A 20,683-nucleotide genomic window follows, 5' to 3' on the forward strand; every position below is an offset into this window, starting at 1 on the left:
TCATATTTCTTGTCACCACTTTCTTTTTATTTATTCATTTGTTTGTTTATTTATTTATTTATTGGTTTTTAGAGACAGGGTTTCTCTATGTAGTCCTGGAACTCGTTCTATAAACCAGGCTGGCCTTGAACTCAGAGATCTGCTGTTAATCCCTCCAAAGGAGGGTAAAAACCATTACCCAAATTCTTTTAGTATAATTAAGCAAGCTTTATTTTCTGTCAGACAGGGCTGTCTCCCTAAAGTGGGGTTTGAAAGAACAGCCTTGAACATAGGAGAAGGTGGACTTATAGCCCTCCAAAACCGCCAGGCTGGAGGATTTCCAAGGGTTCGGTGAAGTTTTGGTTATGTAGGAACTTGATCGAACATCTCAAACTTATTTGTCAGAACGTCTTATTCTATCAGGGTGGAGGTCAGGATATAGGCTGTGGAGCATGCCAAATTCCAGAAAATGGATCAAGACCTGGTCAAATTAAGTTTTGCAGAAAATAGGAATGAACTTATTTTGACTCGTAAAAAGATGGCTTCTAATCTTAAAATGGAGTCAGGCTGGCCCCTCACTGTCTGCGTCTGCCTCCCAAGTGCAGGCATTGCCTGAGTATTCCACTGTAGCTGGTGGACTCTTAGCATTTTGCCAGTCTGGTTAGTAACTTAGGAAGAAAAAGCACTCTTGATCCTGTGTTGGTTAGTTGATTTCATGTCTTTGAGAACTTGTGTCATGTTCTGTGATCACGTGCTGCTGTTCATGGTCTGTGATCCTGGTTCATGGCCTGAAGTCCTGGTGTGTTAAAGGGAGGTGTGCTGGAGAATCATTAGTGAGGCCTGGATGCCTGCTTGTTCCTGAGGTGTGGACGTTTGTCGTAGAGGCTTCTGCCAGTGAGGCTAGGTTGCTTCCTTTCTTTTGTAAAAGTCACATTCATTTATTTATTTGTTGTTGCTGCACATTACCCTTGTGACGATAGAGGATAACTCACTAGAACCAGTTATCACCTTCCCCTGGGGACCCAGGGATAGAACTCAAGTCGTCAGGCTTGGTGGCAAGCGCCTTTACCCTCTGAGCCCTCCTTTTCTTACAGTGACCGAGTGAGCTCTCCTGTAACTGTGGTTCTGTGTGTTCATACACGGAGTGTGCAGTGAGATGAAGAGCGGCAGGTGTTAAGGAAAGCTGCAAAATACGGCGCTCCACCCAGTGCAGTTAGAGCCCGTAGTAATGTATAATACTGCGTTCAGTGAATACAAGTGTGGCTGTGCCGGAGCCACCCACTCCTTGGCTGGCACTACCCCTCATATGTTGGAATGCCCATGTTTTCATTCTCTTTGCCTTCTAGATTTATGGATTTGAGGGAGGTGTGTGAAACTCATCGTGGCAAATATACCAATGGAAAATGCTTGCCCATATATGTGTTGTGAATTATAAATGGATTTTATTTATAAATAAGAGTGTAAGGCGTGTAAGGTTAAACTGAGCAGTCAGAAACCCTTGAGCTTATAGAAGACATTCAGATAGGGTTCAGGTGCCTTCTGTGTTTGGTTATGGGCATTCAGTGTCACTGTACTCCTTGAGTGCTGATTTTTAATTTCTGGGGTTGCTCTTTGTTTAGGGGGAAAATTGCCAGAAGTCTCCAAAATTCCTAAAATGAATTTCCAAAAGAGTAGATGCTGGAGAGGAAAGGCCTACTGTGTTAGCGGGCCCAGTCCCAGTTGGTACCTTTTCTGCTGTACACATACACGCCCTGACCCAGTCCCTGCTGCCACCTGTTTGTACAGTGACTGTTGCCATGGTATCTAAGTATGCAGGAGGAGGTTTGAGCTCATTGCAAAGGAATATGGAAGAAGGAAGTCCTGTTTGTCTGCTTGCCCTTATTTTTGGGAACCATTATTTCCCCCCAAGATGTAGAAAGCTTGGGAACTCTCTTCTGACCTTTAAATACCAGTCTCTGAGCAAGAGCTTTTCTGAAACAGAAAATGAGGTTTGGAGATCAGCTCCTAATGAGACAGTTCTTTATCTTTGAAACTGAAATGAGAGCAGGGCTCTGCATGTTCAGAAAGTGTCCGCTTGTGTGTACATATGCTACATACAGTTTCAAGGAGTTCCTCAACCCTGTGAGGCTTAGCCATGATCTCATATGGAAAGAAACAATCACTGCCCTGACTTTATGTTCCATAGCTTCCCGATGAGCTCTTTTCCCACAGGTATCCTAGTGTCTGGGTAAGCTTGTTTTCCTGGTCATGCTGCTTCCTATGGGGACTTGTAGCACCGCTTTCTCCCGGAATTTTTTTTTCTTGGTAAAGGGCCTCACTTTGTAGTACTGGATGACCTGGAACTCGCTACGTTGACCGGAATGGCCTCAAACTCACAGAAGTTTGCCTCTGCCTCCTGAGTTCTAGGACTAGAAGCATGCGCCACCACACCCAGCTTAGGGAGGCTAATATTTCTCCTTGTCTCTAACTTCCTGTTTGTCCCTGTGGTACTTCGGGCAGTTTTTTCCTGGATCTCACTCTGTAGCCCAGGCTGGCCTCGAACTCACAGAGATCCGCTTGGCTCTGCCTCCCGAGTGCTGGGATTAAAGGCATGTGCCACCATGCCTGGCTACTTTGAGCAATTTATGTATTTATGTAATTAATTATTTATTTACTTAGAGTCTCATATAGTCCATTGTGTGTGTTCTGGGACCTGAACCTGGGTCCTCTGGAAGAAGCATTCTTAACCACTGAGCTAGCTCTCCAGCCCACACTGCATGGCTTTTAATAGGGACTTAGAAGACATTTGAATGAATATATAAATAAAAATAAATAAATTCACAAATAACAGTGTAGACTTCAGCACAATGTTGTGTTTCTATTTTAAAGCAACAGCAATAATAATAGAACTCTGTAACATGATTGCTATAATGTTTCTGATGTGATGCCTATCAGTGTCTTTGGATAGGTTCAGCCCTCTGACTTCCATTTATTTGAGTCATCGAGGTGCAAAGGGAATGCAGAGTATTCTCTTCTCTTTGTGTATTTCTTCCTTATCCACAGATGAACAGATTACTTTTAACCAAGTAAAAAGGGAAACTCTGATGACTTCTAAGCCATTAAGCAAAGGATAAGCAGAATGTTTAAAGAGAAGCTTGCCGTTGCTGGAAAGGGAGCTACTTGAACAGAGCCTCCTGGAGACAGCTTATTTTACTTCCACTGTAGGCAGAAGGGGCAGTGGGAAAGCAGCTTGCATCTAAATATGTGGCTTCCACAGTCTGAAAACATGCTTTAAAGGCAGATTTATGCTGGCACTTTCTCTTCAGCATTTGTCTGTAGATCCCAGTTCTTACCCTTTCACTATGCCCTGTCTCAGGATGATAAGCCATTCATTACTTGTGTCTCTATTGATTGGGAAAGGGAGTGGAGATCAGAGCATTAAGTAACTTACTAAGGATTATGGAGCCAGACACCAAACAGCCATGGTTGGAATTTAGAGTTCCCGACTTCTATGCTGAGATGTAGATCACTAGGCAACATTTGCCTCCCTGCAGGAAGAAAGGTCCCAAAGCCCCCAAAACAATCTGTTCAGCTTCACTGTGCTAAATAGCATCTCAAGCATTTTCAGCTTTGCAGAAGGAAATTGTACATGGCCTGACCTTTTAGCTACCTACTGGGAAACATGGAAAGCCCAGAGAGTGTCACAGTTTTCCAGATCCAGCTGGCTTTCTCATCACTGGCAGAACCTGTGCCTTCATGGTTAGGAACAATTTGAGGGTAGGAATTGAGAGCCTGTTGGAAGCTGTATTTTGGGTTTTACACAGGACTGATTTTTTTTTTTTTAAGAGAAAAACTGATTGGATGTATAGCATTGTCTGGCAATTCTGCTGTAGGTATAGCTTTGGAAGTTTGACAACCCCTCCTGATGTGTAGATACTTACCTTTGAACCTTTAATTATCTGCTTCTTTTGGTTTAGTTTATTTTTTAAACTGTAATTTGATGTAATTATAGACTAATAGGAAGTTGCAAAAATAGTAAAAGTATTCCTTTCACCCAGCTCCTCTAAAGGTAACATCTTATACAGCTATTGCCTCTTTTAGTTTTGAAGAAGTTACGCAAGTGGGAAAGAATATAGCAGGGTTGTCAAAATGGTCTAATCCCAGCGGTCAGGAGGGGGAGGCAGGCAGGACAGAATTCAAGGGGCTCCGTGTCCAGAGGAGTCAAGAGGAAGCGAGGCATCCCAGCACTTGCGAGACAGAGGCAAGTGGATCTCTGAGTTCAAGGCCAGCCTGGTCTACAGACTGACTTCCAGGATGGCCAGGGATATGCAGAGAAACCCTATCTCAAAAAAAAAAAAAAAAAAAGGAGAAAAAGATTTTCACATAAAAGGTCCAAAAGAGCCAAAATTACCCTTTGTTCCTTTCTTTGTGCAGCAAAGTCTCTTCGTATGGAGAGAAGGTCAACTTCCACAGGCTGCCAGTCAGCATCTTGTCAAGGTCCTGGGGTGGGGAAAGGAGCAGCGGCTTTTGTTGCTGTGCCTACACTAGTTTACTTGTTCTAGAGTGAGACAGAGTTCAGCTTGATAAGGTGTCATCCTTCCACACCTGAGCACGACAGATCTGATATTGGCCTTCCTGTAGTCTGGGAGAGAGTAAAGTTCTTGGTCCCTTAGCAGATGGTTAATGTGGACATGGTCTGTTACATTTTATAGAGTGAGTTTGGGTACCACTCAGTTAGACAGTGTTGGGGAAAAGGAGCAGGAACTGAAGGTGGTGGTAGTTCCTGAGCCTGCTTAGTTGTGGGTAGCTGAATAGAGATCCTACATTTCCCAAGTCTTGGTTCTAGATACCTTCTCTCCCTCTCTGCTTCTCCCCTCTTTCTCTCCCTCTCCTTTTTTCATTTCTAAAGGGTTTAACATTTTTTTCTTTACTTTTTCTTATGTCTATGAGAGTTTTGCCTGCATGTGAGTTTGTACACTGTGTGTGTGCATTGCTGGTGGAACCCGAAGAGGGCATCAGATCCTCTGGGACAGGAGTTACTGAAGACTGCGTGCTGCCCTGTGGGTGCTAAGAATGAAACCAACCCTGGAAGAGCAGCTTGTGCTCTGTGCGGCTGTGTTCTCTCCAGCCTCGCTTCAGTTATTTTGAGACAGGGTTTTGCTAGGTGGTCCAGGCCTGCCTGGAGTCAGTATATAGCCCTGCTATCCCCCATTGGTAAGCAACTCTTGCCTCATCTTCCCTAGTGCTAGAGTTCTAGATGTACATATAGGCTGAGTCTGGGAAGTTTAATTTAAAAGGTTCCTTTTCATGATGAAGAAGGAGGTGGGTGGTAAGGGAAGGCTGCATCTTACCCAAGTAAATGGGGGATAGGAAGTGACTGAGAGCGTTATCTTCCCTTCAGAAGACACCTTCACAGCAGGGAAGTGGAGAAATGTGACTTCCATTTAAAGGAAGGCTGGCTCTGCTTTGTGCTCAGCTGGCAGGTTGTGGACTCTTCAGGCAGTGCAGGCTCCTGACTTGTGTCTTCTGTTCACCGTGGCCCTGAGAGCACAGCCGAAGGCACAGAGCCCTTCCGTTGGATTTTCGATTCTTCTGCTGCTGTATTTGCGGCTGTCTTTCTGAACCACTTTGTTGATTGACAGTGAGCCTGCTGATCACTGCCAGTGCTGCTGGGTGATTGGTGATTTTCTCCCGGGACGCTGGAATTGTTGCTGGGTGATTGGTGATTTTCTCCCGGGATGCTGGAATTGGCTGGAGTTTATGGGGCCTCCAAGGATTTGGTGGCTTTAGCTTGTTTACACTAGTGCTATTGCTAGCTTTTCCTTGACTTCTTTCTTAAGCAAGTTAGATGCCAATACTTCCTGTCTATTGGTCACTGTGAAATTATGCACCTCCCTAATGAACGGGCTGTGATTTGGGTTCAGTAGGGTCTAAGTCTTGTCTTACTGTTTTGTCTTTCCTCTTCATTGTATGCAGAAGCATCTCAGACAGACAGACAGACAGCCTCTCTGACTAGTTTCTTTCTTTTTTATTTTACTTTTTTTTTTGAGACAGGGTTTTTCCATGTAACCCTTGCTGTCCTGGAACTCACTCTGTAGACCAGGCTGGCCTTGATCTGAGAGATCCACCAGCCTCTGCCTCCCAAATGCTGGGATTAAAGACGTGACACATCCTACCCCCCCTCACCCCCCACCCCACCCCCGTATCCCAGATCTGGCCAGTTTCTTTAGAAACACTTATTTGTGCTGGGCTGGAGTCTGTCTCCTTCCTGTTTTTAATTTTATTTAAATGGCATTCACTTGGATTTTACAGTTAAGCCTCCCCTTCCCTCCTTCTCTAAGGCAGGTGGCTGAGCTACCGTTCAGTTGAGTCTCCTTGCACTGGCTTGTGGTGGTTGGTTTTTTTGCACCTGGTTTGCCCTCCATGTGGGGGCAGGTTTTAGTCCTGAACAAGTTCCTGTATCCATTATTCATTTACTCCTACATGGCAACACAGTCTGTTGCTCTCTTCTTTCCCTCCCCCTGAATCCAGAGCAGGATAGAAACAAATCTGGGGAAGTCCTCGCTGTGTAGGGCACACGAAAGCCAAGAACAGCTCAGCAAATAGAGAGCCTTGTTCTCTGCGTTCAGTGATGGGAGCCTGTGGAAGGTGTTAAGATGCTCAGGTGGGTGGTCCTGAACCCTCTTTTGGATATTAGATTGGTTGCTGCTGCCTCCAGGAATTGACTAGGGCTTTAAGGAATTACCACATCACTTAGTCTTGGCTCAGTGCTCTAGAGCCTGGACACACTGTATGTTCTGCACGATGCTGTGGCGCTGTTTACGGAATCCGATGCACACAACTCTCTAGAAGGGAATGTAGGCTGACTCGAGGGATGAGACAGCGAGTTGCCTCCAGCAGTGTCAGAAGAGGCAGCAGTTGGTGCCAGTTTCTGGACAAAAGCCCGGAAACCAAAATTCCAAGGGCTCTTGTAGAAAACAACTTTCTGAAGAACAAATGAGTGTATTAGAAGCACTCACTTCCCTCAATGACATCCATTGCTTCTTTAAAGTGATGTCTTTCAGGCTGGGCGGTGGTGGCGCACGCCTTTAATCCCAGCACTCGGGAGGCAGAGCCAGGCGGATCTCTGTGAGTTCGAGGCCAGTCTGGGCTACCAAGTGAGTTCCAGGAGAGGCGCAAAGCTACACAGAGAAACCCTGTCTCGAAAAACCAAAAAAAAAAAAAAAAAAGTGATGTCTTTCAGATACATGGTGGCTTTTCAGATGAACATATGTTTGATGGCCTGGGCAGCCTCATAATTTTCTTAATTAAAGTGAAATCCATGAAGATCTGAACCTCTTTTTTTTTTTTTTTTTTTTTTTTTTTTTTGGAGCTGAGGATCGAACCCAGGGCCTTGTGCTTGCTAGGCAAGCACTCTGCCACTGAGCTAAACCCCCAACCCTGATCTGAACCTCTTGATTTTTTTTTCCACGATTTTCTATATCAAGAGAGTAGGGGACCATTTGCACAGGTCACTTCCCACCTCTCAAGAGGAAGAGGAGGTTGGTATTTATTTATTTATGCATTGATTGATTGATTGATTGGTTTTTCAAAGCAGAGTTTCTCTGAGAAATAGCCCTAGCTGTCCTGGAACTCACTTTGTAGACCAGGCTGGCCTCAAACTCACAGAGATCCGTCTGCCTCTGCCTCCCGAGTGCTGGGATTAAAGACATTCGCCACAAGTGCTGGGCTTTTTTTAAATAGTGAAATAGACATTGGCCCTTAAACAAATGTGTTTTTGTTCTTCTCATTTTTAAGTAAGGCCTCTCACAGCCTAGGTTCAGTTGAAGCTGTCGTCTGTGTAGTTGAGGATGACCTTGAATGCCTGACCCGCCTGCCTTGTCTCCTGAGAGCTGGGGTCGCACATTTTCACCAGCGTGTTTGCTTTGTGTGGTGCAGACTCAGGGCTCTGTCTGTGTTAGGCAAGAACATGATGAGCTGAGCTGCATCCCCAGACAAACGTTAGTACAATTAAAATACAGATGGAGCCAATACGGTTTTCTAGACCTTAGCGGGAAGGATTCACAGATCTTTCCCCAGATATGCTGACGCTAGTGCAGCTCAGCTCCATTGAGCTGTATGGCTCCAGGGAATTCATTAACTTTCCTGAATTTCAACCTGTGCTTCTTTAAAATGGGTACAATAACACCAGCTTCTCAGCAAGTGGAGAGCATGCAGTGCGCGACAGAATTGCTGGAAATCAACAGGTACTTAACCAGTTGTCCTTATTTAAAAGGACATTAGCTACAACAAGCTGCACCATTCTTTCTGAGAGATGAGCACCCATTGCTTGCCCGTTGTTGCTCGCCCGTGGCTCGCCCGTTGGACCAAGCTTCTCTTGTTGCTGCTGTTGGTGGTTTTGTTTTGTTATTCTTTCTTTTTCTTTTCTTTTCTTTCTTTCTTTTTTTAAATTTTTTGAGACAGGGTCTGTCTGTGTAGCCCTGACTGTCCAAAACTTGCTCTCTGGACCAGGCTGGCCTCAAACTCACAGAGATCCCTCTACCTCTGCCTCCCTAGTGCTGAGATTAAAGACATGTGCTACCACCCATGGCTTGGGCCAGACTTTTAACTCATTTGAGTCCCTGTAGAATAAGGTTGTTCTTTGGAAACGTTGTAGAGCAGGTATCAAAAGTGCTAGGCCTTTGGGAGGACGAGGCTCTGTTAGTACTCCCCCCTGCTTCCTTTAAAAAATTATCTGACAGTGAGCAACATGATCAGTTAAAGGGTTAAGCTACAGAGGAATAAAAAGCACATTCTGCTCCTTGTGTCTTCTCAATGGCTACAACGTGTACTGTACTTGATTGCAAATGCTTACAGACATAGGACTAATGAACAGTACTAATTTTATACAATCACCCCCTTGTCTTTTCTGGTTATCTTCATTTTTCCTTCCGTGCACTGCTACTTTTGTGGCTATCCTAAGAACAGTTTGGCTGGTCATGTGCCCAGTTGGCACCCAGGGGACAAGTAGATGAAGGGCAGTTTTCTAAAAATGAATTCGGATGAAGAGGGTGAGCTGGGAGTGGCCAGCACAGCCTCTGTGCTGTCATTGAGAGTCTGATGGCCCATTCTCTATTGCCCTTGAAACTGCCCTGACGTAAGGCTTTCCCTTGGCCTGCTGTCTAAGCTCTGGGCAAAGGTCTATGCCTTAATTGCAGAGGAATAAACTTGGTTATTATTAATTGTTTATGCCCAGCTTTTATTTGATTTGGTTCTGATTTTGCATGAAGGTTACCCTGGCTTCTTGTACAGTCCATTATCCGATCATCATATTGTGTGTATTGGACATAATTTTGAGAGACAACTCTGAGCGCGTAAATTAGCAACAGGTTCACTTGATAACTGTGTCTGTGATAGAGGAGTATATCAGTACATATGTGAGTCGCCCATGTAAGAAGCTGGGTGTTATGGTGCAAGTCTGTAATCCCAGCACTGCGGAGACAGAGACAGAAGGGTCCCAGAGGTCACTGACCAGCTGGCCTTACCTAATCAACAAGCTCCAGATCTAGGGAAGGACCTTGTCCCAAAAAAATTGAGGTGGACAGCTCCTAGGAATATATGCCCAAGGCTGACTTCTGGTACCCACATGAACCTCCACATAGATATGAATGCCTGTGTGCATTGTACCTATACACACACGAAAGAAGGAGTGGGGGGAGGCAGACACAGACACTGTACTGAGTATATAGTGTAGACCTGGAATCCCAGCACTTGGGAAGTGGAGGCAAGAGGATCAGGAATTCAAGGCTAGTCTCTTTTTTGTAGTGAATGAATCTCTGGGCTACATGAGACCCTGTCTCAAAAATCAGCCCAGAGATGGCCCCACCCACAATGGGCCAGGTCCTTCCCCATCACCACTTGCTTATAGCTCAATTTTATGGACACGTTTTTTTTCTTTTTTGGTTTTTTGAGACAGGGTTTCTCCGTGTGGTTTTGGTGCCTGTCCTGGATCTTGCTCTGTAGCCCAGGCTGGCCTCGACCTCACAGAGATCTGCCTGGCTCTGCCTCCCGAGTGCTAAGATTAAAGGTGTGTGCCACCACCATCCAGCTGGACATATTTTCTTTCTTTCCTTTCTTTCTTTCTTTCTTTCTTTCTTTCTTTCTTTCTTTCTTTCTTTCTTTCTTTCTTTCTTTCTCTCTTTTTTTTTGGTTTTTTGAGACAGGATTTCTCTGTGTAGCTTTGGAGCCTGTCCTGGATCTCACTGTGTAGCCCAGGCTGGTCTCGAACTCACAGAGATCCACCAAGGATGCATTTTCTTAATTGAGGTTCCTCCTCTTAGATGACTTTAGCTTGTGTCAAGTTGACATAAAACCAGCCAGCACAAGGGTCAAGTGCAGATGGGGACAAAAAAGCCTGACAGTGCCCAGGAGCATCTTGTAAAGAATATTACCAGTGAGAATCTAGAGAAGTGTGGTAGCAGTGTAACCAGTAAGTTGGACTCAGCACTTATGGTGAGGGGTTTTTGTTCCTTTACACTTGGCCTCAGCCATTGTTTTGGTGATGTAGAGAAGACTGAGTTGGAGACAGGCCTCTGGCCCACTTTTATCACACTTCGTGGTGTGCATGTTACTTTCTTTTGCTGTAACTGTCTGAGGAGCAGCAGCTGCAGGGAGGAAGGTCTCCTTTGGAGGACAGTCCATCACAACAGAGGAGGCACAGCGGCAGGAGTGGGGCAGCTGGTCTGTGTGTCAAGTCAAGGAGAGAGGTGAAGCTCTGCTCCTGTTTCTTCAGGACCCACCCCAATGCTGCCACCCACATTCAGTGTGTGTAGTCCCTCTTTAGTTATACCGTACAACGCCTTATAAGACACCCCAAGAGGTGTGTTTCCATGGTGATTCTAAATGCAGTCAATTGACTCCTTGTCAGTTTGATTAACCACCAGTGGGTGAGAATGGGGTGGGGTGGGCTTTTTCTAAAACATGAGAAATTGGTTTAAATGGCCTCTGAGAATCTTAATTCTGGAAATTGATTCTCAGCTAGGTCAAAGCCTTTCAGACTTAGAACTTCCCTTATACTAAGGCGGAAGGGGGAAGAGAATGTATGTGTAGTGGTGTCTGCATAATTGATGTAATGTGTATTACGCCAGTGAGATGATAAAAGAGAAAGCAGCATTTACAGGACATTAGGGCGCTGTCTCTTGAAGGTTAAGGTCTTTAATGACATAGGCTTTTTGGAGCCAAGTTTAAGCGTGCTTTGTTCATCTTAGCTCCCTGTGAAAAATCCCTCTAGACTAGGCTCAGTAGCTCAGCCACTTGCCTACTATGTAAGTAGTCCTGGGTTCAGCCCCCAACATTGCAGCAAACAAAAAGAAATACCCTCTAGGGCAGTGGTGCTCAACCTTCTAAAGCTGAGGCCCTTTAATACAGTTCCTCATGTTCTGGTTATCACCAATCATAGGATTATTTTCATTGCTACTTCATAATTGTAATTTTTCTGCTGTTATTAAATCATAATGTAAATATCTGGGTTTTCTGATGGTCTTAGGCCACCCCCGTGAAAGGGTCATTCCACTCCCTAAGGGTCATGACCCACAGATTGAGAACTGCTGCTTTTATTTTATTTTTATTTTATTTTATTTTCTGGTGGCCTTTGAGGGACAGGAGAATGATATCTGACCGGAATCATCAGTGTAAACAAGTCTCTGCAGCACACTGAAGTGTCCCAGTGATGGGAACACCCCTCCCGCACTGTTCAGCTCTGCCTGTATCTGCAGCAGTTTGGACGAAGTTGCCCATTTTATCACCCTGTCATTCCTAACTCTGAATTAGGAGTCATCCATTGCAGGAACAAAATCATTCCCACTTCCTGTCTTCCAGATTCCTGCCCCTTACTTACCTCACACCTTTGCCCTTGTGGATTGGATGTGTATCCAAGCCATGTCTTTGTCCACCCTCATGCTCTCCTCTTCTCTTTCTCCTGTCCTCTGGGAGTTTATGGAGTCTGTTAGGTGTCCGTCCAGTCATAGGACTGTGAGCGCTAGGATTGAGGGAAGGGAGGTGTTAGATTGCTGAGACGGTGTGAAGATGGGAGGCGAGAGCACACAGTGAAGATCAGCCTCTCTCCTGGGGAAACTGAGAGACCTGCCAGAGGGCAAGGTGAGGGGCTGCGGAGCGAGGGAATTTGTTACGGCCCTAGGGGCTATGTGAGTCTGCAGTCTGTCCTTTCTGAAATTGTTTGTTCAAGGCAAGACAGACTATCTTGGGAGACAGTTTTCTCAACAGCCATTCCTTTCTTGGATGCTGCTCAGGGTCAGCTGTAATCTCACACTGAGGCACCTTGTCAATGGACAGCTCCCAACAACTGAGCAGGGTGAGCTTCAGCAAGGACAGAAGTGTGGGCTGAGGTTCGTCATTTTCATGTGGCTCTTACCCAGCCACTGTGATTCCCAGAGCTGCTAGTAGGAGCTGAGAAGCCTGTGTGATCTGTTATGGGCGCCTCCGGAGCGCCCTGCACTACCCTACTTGAGTCCAGTCCAGTAGGTCACTTGTCAACAGACACCATCAAAAGAGCTACCTGTCATTTGCCTTTCCATCACAGAACTCTAGAGACAGAAGTAGAGTACGTGAATCCAGGGGCCAGCCTTCTTTGTCTGTGTCGCCTTGCTCTTTGAGGGGAATGGTGAGCCTTTGGAACTAAACGTCGGGGCGGCCGGCTCTTGCATTGCCTTGCCTGCCGTGTCCTTCCGGTTCTGGAAGAGGGTTGATTCACGGCAGGAGGACTGCTGTATGGCAGGCAGCCTCCGCAGAGTCACTTCTCCTCTTCCCTGCTGCTCCAGATCACAGCACACAGACCTCTGTGAGAGCAGGAAACGTCACAGAAAGTGCTGGCAGCATAGGAGAGCAGACTTCTTTGCTCACCAAAAAGATGTGGTTTAGAAAGTAAGTCCAAGCTAGGCATGGTGGTGTGCTCCCGTAATCCTCATACTTGGTAGGGAGGCAGAGGCAGGAAGATCATGGATTCCAGGTCGGCCTGGGTTCCCTTGAGATCTTGTCTCAAAAAATTAACTAATTTAATTAGGGCACAGAGAGATGGCTTAGCATTTAAGAGAACTTGCACACGCCTTTAATCCCAGCACTTGGGAAGCAGAGCCAGGTGGATCTTTGTGAGTCCAGCCTGGTCTACAGAGTGAAATCCAGAACAGGCTCCAAAGCTACACAGAGAAACCCTGTCTGGGGGGGGGGGGGGGGGGGGGGGGGGGGGGGGGGGGGGGGGACACGACTTGCTGCATAATTAGGAGTTCAAATCCCAGCACCCACATAACAGTCATATGCATGCCTATAATCCCAGCCCTGAGGGTGGGGCTGGAGGGGTAGGGGTGGGTGGAAACAAGAGGATCCTTGATGCTTGTTTTCAGCCTAGCCAAGAAAACTGGAGTGTCAGGTTCAGGGAGAAGAAAAGACTAAGGCTTTCTTTGTGGGTGGAACAAGGGAGGTCTAGGACAAGAGAGGACTGTGGACTAGAGCCCATTGCCCTCTTTCCTACCAAGAAGGGTAGTAGTGGACACAGAGGTTGGATTTGATCCCTAGACAGATGTCCTAGGTCAGAAGTTCTCAACCTGTGGGTCAAGACCCCTTTGGTGATCAAAAGACCTTTTCACAAGGGTCATCTAAGACTTGGGAAACACAGATATTTACATTATGATTCATTGGGCTGGAGAGATGGCTCGGCCATTAAAGGCTAGGCTCACAACCAAAAGTACATTATGATTCATAACAGTAGCAAAATCACAGTTATGAAGTAGGAACGAACTAACTTTCTGGTTGGGGTCAGCACACATGAGGAACTGCGTTAAAGGCGGCAGCGTTAGGAAGGGTGAGAGCCACTGTCCTGGGTGAATGAGTACAAGGCAACTGAAAATTTCCGTTGCCAAAAGGTCTTTAGAGTTGCAGAGTTATCCTGCAGCCTCGACAGGACTTTCTGTTGATCACGATTGCTTCAGTTTAGGCAGTCTCTTCCCTGACTGCCAGGCACAGAAAAATCTTCCTGGTAAATGATGTTGCTGTCAGAGTGAACAGAGCTAGCTACACTTTCGTTTGAAAAACTAGAACACTTAAGATTTCTTCCCCCTGGGGCTGAATATGCTCTTGGGTTAGGAATGCTGACTGGAATTTGGTTCCCAGGACAGTTCCCTGTAACTCTAGCCACAGGGGATCCAAGGGCATGGGGGCTCATGTGCACTTATATACAATGAAAAAAAAATCTTTAAAATTTTTAGTAAAACATTTTTTTTCTTGTTGTGGTACTGGGGATTGAACACAGGTCCATGCACACTAGGTAAGTGCTCTGCAATTGAGCTTTATTGCTCCAACAGGGGTGGGGGTTGTTGAGAAAAAGGTCTCATTCAATAACTTGTGCTGACCTGTAATTCATTATATAGCCCAGGTGGCCTACAACTTACAACAGTTCTCCTGCCTGTGCCTGCCAAGGCCAACTCTTTAAATACAGGGTCTCACCAAGTTGGCTCTCTAGGCCTAAACTTTGGATCAGCCTGCCTCGGCCCTGGCCTCCAAAGGAGCTGTGCATGCACAGCTGGCAGAACTCCCTTCCGATCTCCTCATGAGCTCTCTTTCCGTGGCGGGCTTGCACAGCTGCGGCTTCTGCCACACAGCTGCCACAGCTGAAACCGTTCAAATATATACACGGCCCTTCTAGCCGTGATGTTCGAAACAGACGTGCCACTGAGATTTGTTGACAGTAGATGCTGGCATTCTGAGGTGGAAGGGGCCCTTAGTTTTACTTGTAAATTGAGAAAGTTTGATGGGGAAATCACCATGTGGGAGGAAATTTGGAACACTAAGATGTCAGTTTAGCAGTCACATTCTGAGCTTAATTACTTGTAAGAAGGGGTAAGAGAAGTCGGTTTTTTTAAAACCTTAAATGGGTAGATAAGCAGACATTCACCTGGAAGATCAGTGCTTTGCTTTTTTCTTTTTTTAAAAGACACGGTGTCATTTAGCCCAGGCTAGCCTTGATCTCACTGTGTAGCTAGAGCTGGCCTTAAATCCCTAACACTCCTTCGTTACCATCCAAGTGCTCAGGTCACAGGTGTGTGGTACCACACTAGCCCACTTTCCTGAAATCTACCACTTTATGTGTGCTGGAGATTGAGCCAGGGCCGTGTCTGTGCTAGGTGAACTGTCTAGCATTGAGCTACATTACACAGACTTCAATCAGCTTTTAAAAGACCTTGGGCCTGGTGGCACAGACCTGTTAGTCCATCTTATTCAAAAGGCCAAGTGAAAGCATCCTACAGAGTAAGTTCAAGGCCAAAGTGGGCACTTAGGAGCTCTGTCTTGCAATGCAAACGCAGCGTTGGGGACGTGTCAGTGCCTGGAGCGCTTGCTGAGCAAGGTGAGGACTAAGTCTTCGTCACCAGACCCAGATACAAGTTTAGCATGATGGCATATGCCTACAGTCCCAACACTCCTGACTATGGGATGAGATGCAGGGACAGCAGACTCCCCAGAGGGTTTATGCAGGGGCAGACAGTCCAGAAACAGACACCCAAGATTGTCCTCTGAGCTCCACGCACATGCCGCGACATGAACAAACCTGAACATACATCATATACACCCCACCCCCACACCCCCACACCCCCACACTAAAAAAAGGATGGTAGCTCAGGGGGTGGCAGAGACTTACCTAGCAGGTGCACGGCCCTAAGTACTACACTCTCCACTCCTGGAAATGAATAAAACACCTTGGACAAGGGTCCCAAGAGTGCGTCCAGTAAAAGAAAAAGGGGGACAAACAGGATTATATTGGACTATACATAGCACAATAAAAGCAGTATGGACAACCTACAGAATGGGAGAGAAATTATCACACTGTTCATTGAGAAAAGATTAAAGATTGGTTTTAAAGATTTTTTTTTTTTTTTTGAGCTGGGTATGGTAGTAGAGGCCTTTAATCCCAGCACGGGGAAAGCAGAGGCAAGAGGATCTTCTGAGTTCAAGGCCAGCCTAGGCTATATAGCAAGTTCCAGGCCAGTCAGGGCTACATAGTGAGATTCTCTCTTAAAGCAAATAAAAAAATACTTATTTTTTATTAAAAATGTCTTTGCATGTGTGGTGGTCTGTGCACATGAATGCAGGTGCTGGAGAAACCAGAGGGTTGGATTCCGCTGGAGCTGGAGTTACAGGAAGTTGTGAGAGCCTCCCTTCAGTGGATGCTGGGAGACAAATCAGGGTCCTCTGCAAGAGCAGTGTAGGCTCTTAAATGCTGATCCAGCTCTCTAATCCCCGACAAGAGACTGATACACAGAATTTATACGGACTCAAAAACTGAAGAAAATAATACAATTTGAAAGAGAGCAAGAGGGTCAGGTGTGGTAATCCTAGCATTTGGGAGGTGGAGGCAGAAGGATCAGGAGTTCAACACCAGCCTCCATATAAAACAAGTTTGAGGCTGGTCTGGGCTACATGAGATTTTCTTTCACAGATGGATGAGGAAAGGGACAGGAAGTGTAGTTAAAAATGGACAGGTGTCTGGAGGTGTAGAACACATATTTAGGTTTTCCATGGCCCTGGGCTCACTCAAAACTTGTTTCATTCCCAACTATATAGAGAGTTGGAGGCCAGCCTATCCTCCGCCCATGTATGTGTTTGTGTATACACACACATAAATTTATATGGGATAGTAGGCATGGTAGTACGTGTCTATAATCCTAGCACTCAGGGACAGAAGCAGGAAGATTCTGAATTTGAGGCCAGCATGGGCTGTGAGCCAAACTGTCTTCTGTTCCTGTCTTACTTTCTATTGTTGTGACAAAACACCATAACTAAGGCAACTTATAAAAAAAGTATCGCCTGGTGGGGATGGCGCACACCTTTAATCCCAGCACTCTCGAGGCAGAGCCAGGCGTATCTCTGTGAGTTCGAGGCCAGCCTGGTCTACAAGAGCGAGATCCAGGAAAGGCACAAAGCTACACAGAGAAACCTTGTCTTGGGGGGGGGGGGGCAGGGAATAAAAAAATAAATAAATAAATAAAATAAAAAATTAATAAAAGAAAGCATTTAATTGGTCTAATGGTTTCAGAGTTTAGAGTTCTCTTAGTCAGAGTTACTATTGCTGTGATGAAACACCATGACCAAAGTAACTTGGAAAGGAAAGGGTTTATTTATTTGGCTTATGCTTCTACATTACTGTTCATCATCAAAGGAAGTCAGGACAGAAACTCAAACAGGGCAGGAACCTGGAGGCAGGAGCTGATGCAGAGACCGTGGAGAGATGCTGCTTACTGGCTTGCTCACCATGGCTTGCTCAGCCTGCTTTCTTATAGAATCCAGGATCAACAGCACAGGGGTGGCCCCACCCATACTGGTCTGGGCACTCCCAAATCAGTCATTAATTAAGAAAATGTCCTACAGACTTGCTTGTATCCCAGTCTTATGGAGGCATTTTCTCAATTGAGGTTCCCTTCTCTCAGATGACTCTAGTGTGTATCAAGTTGGCTTAAAACTAGTCAGCCTAAGAGTCCATGAGGGCTGAGCAAGTGCACAGTGGCAGGAGTAGCTGAGAGCTCACATCTTGATCCAAAAGCTGGAAGCAGAGAGAGACACACAGGGAATGATGTAAATATTTTGAAACCTTAAAAACCTACCCTTAGTGACATACCTGCTCCAACAAGACCACACCTCCTAATCCTTCCCAAGCAGTTCCACCAACTGGGGACCAAGTATTCAAACATGTGAGCCTGTGGGGGGTCATTCTCATTCAAACTACAACAGCTCCCCCATTCCCACCAAAAGAAAAGTTATGTACATAGCAGTGGGAAATTAGCCCAAGAAAGAATCAGATCCTGTCATTTGTAGCCAGATGGAAAGTGGGGTGGAATTGGGGGGATGTATGTCAAGTTAGATAAGCCAGACACAGAAAGACAAATACCATGTTCTCTCTCAGACATGGAAGTTAAAAAAATGTTGATCTTGATGTAGAGTAGCAATTACTAGATGCTGGTAATTGGGGGAGGGTGGAGAGCTGTTGGGTAACGGGTACCAAAAGGCAGCTGCAGCTGGATAGAAAAAAGTAGGTGCTAGTGTTCCATACCACAGTGAAATGGTGGTGTGTTTTTTTTGTTTTTGTTTTGTTTTTGCTTTTTGTTTTTTTTTTGTTTTGTTTTTTTTCGAGACAGGGTTTCTCTGTGTAGTTTTGGTGCCTGTCCTGGATCTCGCTCTGTAGACCAGGCTGGCCTCGAATTCACAGAGATCTGCCTGCCTCTGTCTCCTGAGTGCTGGGATTAAAGGCGTGTGCCACCACTGCCCAGCTGTTGGTGGTGTTTTGAAACAGTCTGTTTTACACACACACACACACACACACACACACACACACACACACACACACACACAATTACTTGTTAACAATAAAAAAGGCCTTGGTTGCTGAGACTCATTTTATACCTATGGGTTTCTATAGAGCTATTCTGCTTTTATTTACTTCATTTTTTATTACATCTATGTGTGTGTGTGTGTGTGTGCGTCTGTATTATGTGGACATGTGTGGAGGTTAGATGACAGCATGTGGGAGTCAACTCTCTCCTACTGTGTGCATTTTGGAACCACTGAGGTCATCACATTTGGTAGCAAATGCCTTTGCTCACTGAGCCATCTTGATGGCCCTTACTTTTATTGATTATATTGATTATGATTTGAATAATTTGTTGTTTTTTTCCTTTAAAGCCTTGATAAACTTGCTGAAGTTCCTTATGTCAAATGAAACTGTACTTTTGGCCAAACACAACATTTTTACATTGGCTCTCATGGTGAGTATTAATAAAGTGTTTGTTTTTCTGAAGCCAGTATAGTAAGGTAGAAATGGAATGGTTTGTGATAGGAAACAGGTCTGGGGCCTCAGCTGTGTTCTCCTTATGGATCAGAGTCTTCAACCTGAGCATCCTCACTCTTAGGCATTCATTTGGCCTGGGAGGCATGGATACAGATTACATCTCTGTATGAATACTGAGCTCGGTCCCAGCAAAAAACTATACTATTGCAGTCTCTATGTGGCTCCCTAGCCAGATCAGTTGTTCAGTCATTGCTGCACTTGGCTTCTGAAGGGTACATAGAAGTGCTTATCTGGCTGGTAATTTAGGCGAGAAAGAGGCCACTGAACCATGTAGTTGTCTACCCAGTTTGTAAATGTTCAGTATTTGGTAGGGATGAAAGTCCTGATTTTTAGTATCTGCTAATTGTAGAACTATGCCCAAGATATGTAGAGCTGCCGATTTTCAGCTCTCAGCATGAGAACAGAGTCATGTAGGGTTGAGATGTATGGTAGCACCCTATTATGTGATAATCCTTCCACACGTGTATAAATTAGTTTTCAGAGCATAGATAATAAAGGTAGAGAATAAGTTAGAAATACAAAACTTTGGATATTATTTTTATTTAATATAATTTATCAGCTTATATCAGTGAATTTTTAATAATGACTACTCTGTAGTCAGTTTGCAAAGTCCCCCAAAATTTGTGTCTTTGCAAACCAGTAAGAGACGGTTGTAGCACACCACTGTAACGCTTTTCTGGTCTTCAGCCTGACACCTGTATATGGGCTCTTGCTTCCTTTTCAGATTGTGAACCTATTCAATATGTTTATCACATACGGTGACACATTCCTGCCGACCCCCAGCAGCTATGACGAGCTTTACTATGAAATTATCCGCATGCACCAGAGCTTTGACAACCTCCACTCCATGGGTAAGGATGCTTCTTCTCTCTCTCTACCTGTCTGTCTGGTAAGTAACAGGAAAATGGTACGAAAGATTCTCTAGTTGGATGGTATAGAAATAAATACCAGGTCATAGCCAGGCATGGTAGTGTGTGACTTTAACCCCAGCACTCATTAGCAGAGGCACACAGATCTCTGTAAATTTGAGGCTAGCCTGGTCTGTATAGTGAGTTTTTGGACAGCCAAAGCTATATAGAGATACCTTGTCTCAAAAACAATAAACAAGCAAACCCCTCTCCTCTTCTCACGCAACAGGAAAATCTGTGGGGGCCTTTTGCCTTCAGGAACTCAGATTTCATCTCCATGGAAAGTCGTATAGCCCTTTGTTGATATGGAGAGGAGGGAGGGAAAGAGGAACACAGAGAGAGACAGAGAGAGGAAGGCTTGTGGATTCAGTAAGTGTCAGTAAGATGGTGGAGAAAGAGTGAGTGAAGAGTTGGGAAATTACCTCAGTCGGCAGAATACTTGTCTTAGAGCACATGAAACTGAGTGGTCCCCAGTACACATAAACGAGGCTGGGCATGGTGACATGCGCTGTGGAGAAGTGGAAACAGGCAGAGTCCTGGGCTTACTGTCCATCCAGCCTACTTGGTGAGTTTCAGGCCAGTCAAAAACCCTCTCTCAAAATAGGGAGTGGAAGTCTGGCGGCGGCGGCTCACGCCTTCAATCCCAGTACTTGGGAAGCAGAGGCAGATGGATCTCTGAGTTTGAGACCAGCCTGGTCCAAAGAGTGAGTTTCTGGACAGCCAGAGTTACACAGAGAAACCCTGTCTTGAAAAACCAAAAACAAAAAAACAAAAAAAATGAGGTGGATAGCATCCTTAAGGAAAGACATCCTAGATTGTACTCTGTCTTTGATATGACATTTCCATACACACACTCACCTGCACACCGGTGAACATGTACACACACACACACACACACACACACACACACATTCACCTGCACACCCATGGACAT

General features: G+C 45.4%; 1 protein-coding gene across 5 annotated transcripts in view; it reads left to right on the forward strand.

Moving 5' to 3' along the window:
- The window catches only part of Armh3 (armadillo like helical domain containing 3), a 204,478-nt gene that overhangs the window by 88,543 nt on the left and 95,252 nt on the right, over nt 1–20,683 (forward strand). For all 5 annotated transcript variants that reach the window (XR_008212810.1, XM_052711924.1, XM_052711922.1 and 2 more), the window contains 2 exons: nt 18,676–18,758; nt 19,566–19,692. Coding sequence is in view for 4 of the 5 variants with exons in the window: in XM_052711924.1 (XP_052567884.1) it covers nt 18,676–18,758; nt 19,566–19,692 (210 nt within the window). In the remaining variant the exon portion in view is untranslated. The remainder of the gene's footprint in view (nt 1–18,675; nt 18,759–19,565; nt 19,693–20,683) is intronic.

The sequence above is a fragment of the Peromyscus californicus genome, unplaced genomic scaffold (genome assembly GCF_007827085.1).
Source record: "Peromyscus californicus insignis strain IS unplaced genomic scaffold, ASM782708v3 Scaffold_4__1_contigs__length_199733344, whole genome shotgun sequence".
Classification (NCBI taxonomy): domain Eukaryota; kingdom Metazoa; phylum Chordata; class Mammalia; order Rodentia; family Cricetidae; genus Peromyscus; species Peromyscus californicus.